General features: G+C 47.3%; 1 protein-coding gene across 1 annotated transcript in view; it reads left to right on the top strand.

The window, feature by feature from the left end:
* TENM4 (teneurin transmembrane protein 4) overlaps positions 1-11,149 on the top strand; it is a 2,883,939-nt gene that overhangs the window by 2,736,494 nt on the left and 136,296 nt on the right. The window contains 1 exon segment of the mRNA XM_053900128.1: positions 4,690-4,890. Within this exon segment, the coding sequence (XP_053756103.1) occupies positions 4,690-4,890 (201 nt within the window).

The raw sequence follows: 11,149 nt of genomic DNA, 5'->3' as shown, positions 1-11,149 counted from the left end.
TGTTAGCTCTTATATTGTTAGTATTATTCTGGGGACAGTTGAAGCACATTTCCTGTTTCACCCCACTCACTTTATCCAAGGTCTTTTGGAAACGGGGGGATGTCGCTGTTGAAACTGGTGGACAAAGCTAACGGCCCTCACTCCCACTGCCCACCATCTAGGGCGCTGGCATCTTCTTCCGTGGATGGAGGAGGCTCCAAGGAGAGCCGCTGGCCTTCTAACCCATTTGGGATTTAACACACAGGCCCCTCTCAAGGTATCATTTCTCTTAAAAAAGAAGCAAGCAAAGGAGAGCTGGTAGAATGGGCCCACTTTAAAGGAGTGGGGAACAGGAAGGGATTAGTGTCTGAAAAGCAGTGCCTCTCGGAGACAGGCTGCCTGTAAACCCCAAGTGTGCCTGGGGGGGGTCCCGATTCAGACCTATTAACTTGGATTGGGGATTACTTTGGGCCGTCTGAGAGAGGAGGAGCGCCAGCCTCAAGAACAAAGCAACTTCAATTTCTCGTCCTGACAACGGTGACCTTCATCTGCTTTCCCTTCTCATTTTAGCCACTTGAGGTGAAGACCCGGAGAAGAAAAGAAAAACAAAGAGATTCCTCTTGAGGCTGTGGGGCCGCCCCCCTCCCCCAACCCCACCGTGTTATGTGGGCCAAGGAGGCAGATCGTCCTCCAGCTCAGCTGGCACTGGGCAGTGCCCCAGCGGGCAGGGTTACTTACAAAGAGGGAAAAAAGGTTGTTAAGCTCTTTCATGTACGTGATCTATTCGAAAAGAAGCGTTTTCACTCCTTTCTTTCCTGAGGAGGGCCATCTGGTTCTGATTCCCTTTATTATTTCTGTTTCTCTGCTGAAGCGTCATTGCAGCGTCCTTGTGTTTATAATGGGGGCTTCTCGGGGTCTTCCCTGCCCCTCCCCCCTGCCCCCCACTCCCCGCTGCTCTCTCTCCTCCTCCCTTTCACTGTGTTTATAAAACATCAGCTAACAAGCTTATTTTCTCCCCTCTCTCCTCCTTCTGAGGTTTATTGCCCCCTATTTTTTTTAAAACCGTGCCAACAGGACGCTTGGAGGGGGTTGGGGGAGGGGCAGAAGAGACCACCTCAGGCCTTTTGCAGGGCAGAGTGAGACACTGTGTTGTGGTCCTGAAGAGCGGCTAATGGCTGGTGTGGTCACTGAAGCGGGGACCGTGTTAGGGGAAGAGTTGTGTTTGCAGCTCGTGCAGGCCTCATCATTTCATTAATGGGCTAAGCTTCTGCCAGAAATGTTGACTTGAATGCCAAGCTCTGCAGAGGAGAACAAATGTACCGTTTGGCCCCTCTTCCAAGCGGACACTGAGTTAGACTGTCTTCCACACAAAGTTCAGCCCACTTCCCTGCCAACTTCTCCCCTGCTCCTTTGGCATAGACCTCCCTAACCCCTGGCCAGCTGGCTCTTCCCGTGACACCCACCGCTCCCAGGGAAATAAGCGTCATTTGTGCAACTGCCCTGGTGGGATAGAAAGAAGACAACTTTAATCCCACCCGAGGGTTCTCATCAACCAGAGGCCCCAGAAAGCGAGAGCAGATCCAGAGTCTACAGGGGACATCTCTGGCAGAGCATCCCGGTGGCACAGATCATGGCTGTGGACGTTGTCCTCCCTGCAGGGAGTTCGGCCAGTTCAGCCAAGAGGCCTTTCCTGGAGGTTCCGTCCTCCTCGAAACTCCCCTCACACGCCCCACCCACTTTTCCAGGTGGACCTTCAGAAGCAGTGACTACTGCCTGGAGGTAGTCCTTTCAGCAGTGCCTTCGTCCCCGCCCGGACCATCTTCTGAGAGCGTGGGATTGGTTTTGCTGGTTCCTGGGTCCCTGTCAGACTTATTGTGTCTGAGGAATGGGGCCGTGACGCCAAGGGCCTCTTGCTAAACTTGGCGCCCTCCCGGCTTGCTCGCTAACAGCGCAGATTTATAGATTCAACCTCGAGGGCGCCTCAGAGACTGCTTCAACCCGAAGCCTGGACCCAGGCGCTCGCAGAACGGGAAATACCTTTATAGGCCTCGGGATAGGAATTGCTGAGTCGTTTCCTGTCAAATTGGAAAGCTCTCTGGATCTAGGGAATTACCATAGTAGCCTAATGGGCCAGAATAATCCTTCTGAGGTTCTGAGATGTGAGGCTAGTCATGAAAATATATCACTATTATTATTTTTATGATTTTTAATTACCAGGAACTCCAACGGGTCATGCTTTAACCATTGTTAAGTAGTGTGCAGAGACTGCAAGAGAAGATTCTTTGCCTTCGTTTGGCTTTATTAATTCTCTACTTTGTTCTGTTTCTTGTTTTATTTTGGTTTTGTTTCTATGTTTTGACCACTTATGTCCATATACACGTATGTGTATATTCTTGAACCAGTAAGATTACAGAGGAAATAGCAAGAGATGTGTACCAAGAAAGAGTGATTCCAATGTAAATCCCTCCGCTTACCCTGTGTGATCTTGGGCAAGTTATTTAACCTCTCTGTGCTTTAATTTCCTCCTCTGTGAAATGGGGAGAGTAATGGTATCTACCTCAAAGAATTGTGGCTAAAGTTAAATGACATAATGTATATAGAAGGTTTAATAGCAAAATATGGCCCAGAAGAAGGACTACCTCAATACTGACTGTTATTATTATTGTTGTTGCTCTTGTTGTTCTCATAACTCTGTTTTTTAGCAAATGACTGCTCCTCCCTTCTGACTTTCTGATTTCTCATTTAGGCCAGTAAGGTGAAATCCCTTTTTAAAACCTATAAAGTAAAAGAACTGTCTTGACAAGCTGGTCCTCAAACAGACATTCTGTTCCCAGAAGGTAGCCATTTGTACGGTCTCTGTCCGTTTGTGTCTGACCCTTAACATCCGCAGGCCAGGCTTCCCAGTCTTTTGCACCGAAGCCAAATATGTGGGGTTATGAAATTTAATTCATAAATGAACGAAAAGCTTGTCTGAATCATAAATGAATAAAGTAAAAGCACCTCTGACCAGTCTGCCCACGTCACACTGCTGAATATCCTGACAGGATGGAAAAGTAACTTCTTGCCAGTTTACAGTTCACTCAGTCCTTTCAAATCCTCGGTGTCCTCATGAGCGACCGAGGTGTCGATAGTTTTGACATGGGAATTTCAGAGGAGGTACAGGACTTGACACGGGTCATGGAACCATGACATACGTAGGGCCTCAGAGGCCGGATGCCAGGTTCCTTCCTGTGGAGCATAGATAGGGCTTCCTCATGAGCTCCTTCCAGGAGGAAGCTGACCACACCCATCACAGCGCCATTGACCCTTTTTCCAACCGCTGCATGTTGTAGCCCCTGCCAGGACACCACTGTCCCCTACAGTTGCAAGAGGAGTGGAATCTCCTGCCTTCCTAAAATAAAAGATCCAACGACTTTTTCATAACGTTGGACCAACCTTTGCCTACTCTCCTTTTGTTTTTCCTGTGCAGTGCTTTCTGGAAGATTACAGGTCTCTGTTAACTTTGTGTAGCCCCGTAGCTAAAGCTTTGATTTAGGAAAATCAGCCGCAGGAGCAAATATTGGCTTCAGAATCAGACAGACGCGCCTTCAGATTCCTCTCTGGCAGGGTTAACTGTATGCTTTGGCTTAAATTATTTGCCTCTGTGAGCCTCAATTTCCTCATCTGTACCTCACTGGGTTATGGAAGAAACTGAATCTGATATTATATGTAAAGCACTTCCTAGAGTGCGGGCACGGAGCAGGTCACCCATAATGTTATTCTCCTTTCTCTCTTCCTGGTTTGATCTCTTGAGACCACTTTGACCTTAGGCTCTAATAGCCCAACAGGGGTTGCTTGGCTGTGAGCTACAGCTATATAGTTCACCCACTACATGAGGAGGATCTGTGCAAAGCTCCCACATGTAATTTTGAATAGTCGTTGAAATGTTTGCCCTCTGGCAAGTGAGGTTTGAAAGTTTGTGTCAGTCACAAGAACTTTGGCAAGATGATAAAATCTAATGGAATTTAAGTGCAGAATAAATTCTCTTTTAAATTAAGGAATCTCTTTTAGTCCCACATTCATGTTAAGACTGTATTATGAAGTGGTAAACAGTATTAGTTTATTTGACAAAGATTTCTTGAGGACCTATGTGCTAAGCACTGTTCTAGGAGGTGGATACACAGAAGTGAACAAAACAACGTCTTGTCTGCTAACTGGTGTAGTTATTACAGATGTAGCAGGCACGGGGCACCATGCTAACATTTGATAAATATTTCTTTTTTTTTTTTTTTTTTTTTAAGTAAACTCCACTCCCAACTTGGGGCTTGAACTCACAACCCTGAGATCAAGAGGTCACATGCTGGGTCTTGAACTCACAACCCTGAGATCAAGAGTCACATGCTCTACCGACCGAGCCAGCCAGGCACCCGTCTTACTTATTTCTTACTCCATCACCCCAACAACAAACCAAGAAGTAGAGATTTGTATCCACCTTTTACAGGCAAGGGAACTGAGCCTCTGACTGGTAAACAGTCAGCCACCCATAGAGCCGGGAACCCAGGTCTACCAGTTGCTAAAATCCTTCCTCTTTACTGTATCAAGTGGCCTGTCCTCAGGAGATCTGTGTCCTCTTACCAAGCCCTTCTACTACAAAGTGTAGTAGTTCACTTAAAGAAGCCTCACCTTTGCTGATCAGATGCTCACCTGTGTTCCCTTTGCTTTGTGTCACAGTGGACTGCATGGACCCCACGTGTTCAGGCCGGGGTGTCTGCGTGAGAGGCGAGTGCCACTGTTCCGTGGGATGGGGAGGCACCAACTGTGAGACGCCCAGAGCCACGTGCTTGGACCAGTGTTCAGGCCACGGAACCTTCTTCCCAGACACCGGCCTTTGCAGCTGTGACCCAAGCTGGACTGGACACGACTGTTCCATTGGTGAGTGTGGGGAGAAGGGCACAGCGTGGCTGGAGGAAGGGGCTTTCCGCTGTAACATGTTCACGGTTCGTGCCCTATTCTCTGTCAGTATTAGTGGTCTGACCCTGTTCTCTGTTATGTATTAGTGGGGTGACCCACATCTCTGCGTGCTTTTCTTCTTTCCCTGAACTCCATCCTTTGGCACCCGTACTTTTAGATGGGCAGAGGATTCAGAAACTAATCTTCACATCATTTAAACCCAGAGTGAAAACCTTGCCCTGTAACCATGTGAATTACAGTAATAGATTGAAATCTCATCTCCCATGTTATGGTGGTCATCCCTAGAGGCAGGGCCATGGGGAACAGCATGCCTGGTGAGATCTGCAGGGATGGGGCTTTAAAGGACTCAGGTCCCAGCTGCCGAACCCTTTAGTTTCACCCGTTCTTCAGGATGAAGTCTGAACTCAGTGTAGTATTTAAGGTTTTCTGTGACCTAGTCCCTACCTGCCATTGTGGCCAGATCCCTTGCTAGCCCGTAAGTTCCATGAAGATAACAAACATGTCTATTCACCCCACATGCCCAGGACTCAGCACAGGCTTGGCTCACTACAGCTGCTCAATAAATATTGATGAATGGATAATGAATGCGTGAGTAAATGTGTTTTTGGTTTTACTGTTTGGTGCATATGTAGAGGGTTTATACATATAACCTCCAAAGGATAATTCTATTGGCACCCTTCTGTCTGTAAGCACTTTATGATTTTTTAGACCCTTGGGGTGCCTGGGTGGCTCAATCAATTAAGCGTAGACCCTCTCAAAATGATGATTAAATGGCAATTTGTGAATTACCTAGCACAGTTTTGGTACATGGCAGGTGTGTTCACTTTTAATGTCTCATTTAAACAGTGGACACATGGGGCGCCTGGGTGGCTCAGTCAGTGGCGTGTCTGACTCTTGATTTCAGCTCAGGTCATTATCTCATGATTCGTGAGTTCAAGTCCTGCTTCAGGCTCCACACTATCAGCGGAGGGACTCTCTCTCTCTCTCCCCCTCTCTCTTCCCCTCCCCTGCTCACTCTCTCTGTCTCAAAAATAAAGAAACTTTAAAAAATAAACAGTGGACACGTGAAAACCCCGTGAGAAAGGTATCATCGCCCCTGTGTGACTGATTTACAGAATACTTTACTCAATGAATACTTTTGAACACCTGCTGTGTACTAGGGACTCTTCTAATCAGAGATACAAAGAGATAAGAAAGTCCCCATCTTTGTCACACTTGCATTGAAGGACGAAAGGAGTGGAGACGACAAAGAAACAAATGAAGAGAAATAAACTGATGGAGAAGCTCAGGCACAGAACATTTTTAAGTAATCCTACCCAAGGACACACAGCTAAAAAGTGGCAGCATCTCTAGCTATGGTTTTTGTTTTTGTTTTTGTTTTTGTTTTTTTACTTAAATCGCTTTCTGTACCACACCACACTGTTTAAACCACGGGAAGCCCAAATGAGCTTATCGTGTTGTGTGTTAGCAGTCCCCTTTGTGATCAGGAAAGATGGTTGAGAACCTTTGGCAAAAATGAGATCCATGCAGCCTTTGTGCCTCTGGAATACTTTGAACTGCCTTGCCCCCTTGAATGGAGAATTGATGTTCAGTATGCAGTCTAAACTGGACTTTTTATCCTCGTTTGCAAAGCTCGTGTTAAGACGTGATTGCAAACGCAGATGCGCAGGGTCTTAGGAATAATTCTTTTTATATAGCTCTGTTTATAGCGATATAATAAATGGTCCTCTCAAAGCTACACTGGGTTGTATTGTTTGTTATGTGGCCACAAAGCTAATTTATGATAGGTATATAAGTGTCCATGCATTGTTAATCCCTGATGAAACGCCACAGCCTTTCACAGAGGTAGGTGTAACTTTGAGTGAGATCACTAAGTATTCTTCAGTTGGTCCCATAAAAGGAGACAGCAGACCCACTGGAAGGGACTTTAAATAGAATCGTGAGAGTTTGTCTTCCTCCACCGTGTGTACATCGCTCCCCATAACTGGTGTCAGTTGTGTGTGGCCTCTTGCGCACGGTCAGAGGAGTGATGAGAAGCGTCCCTGATCCCAGCAAACCTTGGTCCAAACGCTGACCCCCCTACGTACTAGTTCTAGCTTCGGGCAAGTTCCTTCACCTCCCTACGCTGTAAAATGGAGGTGGTTAACAGGGCCTACCTTCTGGGGTTACTATTTGGAAAATTATTATGTGGTGAATTGTTTAAGATGTTATTAAAAACTCACTTGTCATGCTACTCGGCTCGTAATATGGGCTCAGTAAATGTTAGCTGCTATTACAATTATGATTAAAACAGCCATTGATGAGAGCCCTCGATATTAATGAAGACATTTGATAGAGGCAAGAAGAAATATGCCCTTTCAGAAATGTGGATTATAGTTTCTAAATCTCTAACCTGCAGCTGACTGAAACAGTGTCACAACTGCCACCAGGCCAGGAATTTTGAAGATGGCTTCAAAAGTACCGTCTCCCCTGGCGATAGCAAATAACAATTTGTGTTTGCCGAGTACTTCACAGCATACAGAGATAATTTCTCTCTCTCTGTCTCTGTCTCTCTCTCTCTCACACACACACACACACACACACACACACACACACACAGGACAACAGCCCGTAGGCAGGGTGGCCAGCTATGACATCATCCCCATTCTTACCTTGAGGCTCAGGGGGTTGCAGACTTGCCTAAGGCACGCTGGTGCCCTATGAGGCTGGCAGCCCAAGTTCAGCCTGGGAGCCCAGGCCCAGCCCGCTTCCTGGTATTCTGTGCTGCCTCTCCACAGGCCACTGTCCCTCCTCAGCGGTCACCTCCCCTCCAGAAACCAGTCTGAAGTCTAGTGGAAGCACTTTGAAGGTGGTTTTCTCCCTGGCAACCCTGCTTTGTATAGGCAGTACCTGCCTGAGCTCAGTCCTGGCTCTGCCATGTGCTAACTGGATGACCTTAGCAAGGTACTGGCTTTTCTCGACTTCAGCTTCCTTATCTGAATATGGGATAATAACAGTGTCTACCTCAAAGGTTATGTGACCATTAAATTATACAATGTGTGCACGCACGTAGAAGAGTGCCTAGATAGAGCGAGCACTTGGTATCTTTCTCCTACCTCCCTTCCAAGGGCACTTGCACTGAGTGGAAGCTGTTTGAAAGCTGTTGAGTGTTGGCCGTGAAGCAAAGTAAGAGATGCCTTATTGACTGGGTGGTGCTGGAGCCGAGGGACCGCCTCTGCGCTAGGGGAATTAGCTACATGGTGGTGGGACAGGCACTGGACTTTCAGAAAATCTGCTCCCCGCTAGTAGGATGGCTGCAGCAAGTTGCAGTTAGTTTCCTTCAAGGTGTTGCAGGACTCTTTACCACAGTATGTGGGATTCATTGTCTTGCTCCCTCAAAGAAAGAAGAGGTGGACACAAAATGAGCATCGCATCGGCAAAATTTTATTAGAGTATAAGATCAGGAAGAAAGAATAGTAGGAAAGCTCTCTTTACAGAGGGGGGACATTAGGACGTGAATGCCTGTGACAGCAGGCAAGGATCCTTGTCATAAGGTTTTGGTCAGCCTTCCCCTACCCCCTGTTCCCTCTCAGGTCCCACCCTTATTGGCCTAATAGCTCTAGGTGCTGGGGGGTCCATTCCTGATTGGCTCAGTTCCGCTGTATGAGTGGTAGCCTAAGGCCATGCTTGGGTCTTTCGTCAAATTCCTGAGGGAAGCCTGAGGGGGAATGGGTGAGATCTGTTACATTCTTAAGAGGAACCTTATGCTTGAGGAAGTTTGCTGTGGTCAGACACTCCCAGCATTATTCCAAAATAGATGTTTTTCCCCACCCAGGAACCTCAGGTCCTAATGTTCCCCTCTGGGCCTACTTTATTCTGTCTTCTTCTATCATAAAGGTAAAATCACCTACAGGATTGTTGTGAGGATTTTTGTAAGGATTCAGTGACAAAGTGTAGGTATGGTGGTCAGTACGGTGTCTGGCCCAAGTCAGACACCTGTCGAGAGGCAGCTCTCCTCGTATGGTGTTATTTGCCCCTGGTACGGCCAGGCTGGCACAGATACTGCCCAGAGCCTTCCCATCGGGAGCCGCAGGCCTGCAGCCCGTCCTCAGCGCTCCTCATAGCGTCGGCACGAACTATGGGTTGTGAAGTTGGCAGAAATCACCAAATGGCCCTCGTAGGAAGGAAGAGATGTCTCACTGGCCCAGAGAACGAGACTTAATGAAAGCATCTGAAATCGACACGCCCCGCACTCCACGACCAGTCTGTGATGAAATGTGAGCCGACAAAGTTCCCCAGCACTTTTGTGGAAACAGTGAAGTCCGATTTTACACAAGTGTTTACTCAGGCCCCTGAGTTCCCAGTAGCTTGGCTTCCAATCTCATCTCAGAAATTCCTCCCGAAATCTTGCCTCATTCAAGTGATCTTCCTTCCTGACAAACAGTGTAAGATAATTGTTGGGACGAATGCCTGTGGCCCACCCTCAGCATACCTGTGTCCTCAACTCCGGGAGCAGCAGGACTTGGCTTCTCTGGTCTCTGGGGGATGGTGGTAGTGGTGATGGTGATGGTGATTGCCAGTGCTGTGGTTTAAGAGGGTTAAAGAGCTGGGAAGATGAAATGACTTGTCCAGAGTAAATCAGTTTAGCAGTGGCAGAGTGTGAATTAAAGCTAAGTCCTCAGCTCTTGCCTCAAGCCCCCTTTCCATCCAAAGGTGTTTCCTTATCAGTGATCTTATCTTTTTTCCTGATAAGCCACAGGATGGAGCATCACTTAAAGAGCCACCCATTTCTTAGGGCTTACCATGTACCAAACCAACTGAACTAAGTGTATTACAACCATTATCTTCATTAAGGTTCTACAAACCCCTGTGGAAGAAAGTATTACTAGTTCCATTTTCCAGGTAAGGAAACTGAAGCTCAGAAAAGTTCAATTCCTTGCCAGTTTCCCCCCACCAGTGAGTGGCAGAGTCCAGATTCACACGGATATGGCTCTAGGGCCTCTGCCAAGCTCTGTGGTATACTGAGCAATGTATTATCATCGAGCCTTTCTCTTGCCAAGCGTGACCTCCATGAGGTCAGGGTTTGCCAGTATCCCTACTGCAGGGCCTGTCTTGGGTTAGGTTCTCGATGATTACTCGATGACTTACCCAGTGACACATCAAAGAAAAAGCTATTGGCTCTGCCAGGAAGATCCCAGCACACTACCAGTCTAATCTGTTCTCTCAGGACCCTCCTCCCCACCCCAGTGTGCCCCCACACCTCCATACACACACACACACACACACACACACACACACACACACACGCATGCACTAAGGGCTAAAACCAAATCCCTGGGCTCCTTCTTTGTCTGTTTCCAGACCTAGCTCATGTTAGTTTCGTGTGCCATGCCGGCCGGCCGGAACCCCTCCTGGACAGGGGCTGGCATCATTTCACCTCCTTCAGGCCATCTTCCCCAGGGAGCAGCCACGCTGGGCTGGATGCCTCATCAGCTTTTGCATAAAATGGGCCCACTCAGCAGCCTTGCTGAGCAGAATGACTCTCCCACCTCCCCCATATGCTTTAGCTGGCTTTTCATCCTCTTGGCTTTGAGCTGCCTTAGAAAAGGGAAGGAATTTAACCTCTCTGAGACCGTCCTTACAATTGGAAGAGTCTACCTTTCTTTCAGAGCCTCAGGACTTCTAAAGAGGATTTCAAGCTCTGTAACATTTTCCAGGATACCATTTCAAATGTGGTCACTTAGACTCATCGTTTGCCCCTCTGTTGGCTCTCCCTCGGGTCTTCCTTCCCCTCCACCCCAGCCCAGTAGCCTCCGTCCTCAGCCTCATAAATTCATTCCTCATTTCGACTGCTCTGTGAGCCCTCTCCAATCTTATCTTCCATAAATGACTTTTATTTGAGAGGGCCCTCTCACTGCATTTTATCCCTTTGGGTTGCTGGCTCATAGAAGCGATACATGGCAGAGATTCTGCCTGTGAAATGCCCATGCTGGTGGTTTATGATTCTTATCATTTCACTGCAATTGAGTTTCATGGAAGAACAGGTAGAGATCTTTTAGAGATTCTGTGGTACAGGTTCGGAGGTAGCATATGCGGTCAGAAAGAATTGCATGGGATTTAGAGTGGGACCAAGCTAGAGCTTTAAGACTGAGCTTATCCAAAGAATATGGCTAATGGTACCTGCTTTGCAGGGTTGTTTTTTAAATTAGCTTTAATACATATGTATAATATGCCTAGCATG

This window comes from Panthera pardus, unplaced genomic scaffold (assembly GCF_024362965.1).
Source record: "Panthera pardus isolate Hobbes unplaced genomic scaffold, ASM2436296v1 HiC_scaffold_12, whole genome shotgun sequence".
Taxonomy (NCBI): Eukaryota; Metazoa; Chordata; class Mammalia; order Carnivora; family Felidae; genus Panthera; species Panthera pardus.
The sequence above is the reverse complement of the archived record's forward strand: the minus strand, read 5'-3'. Positions and strand labels throughout refer to the sequence as shown.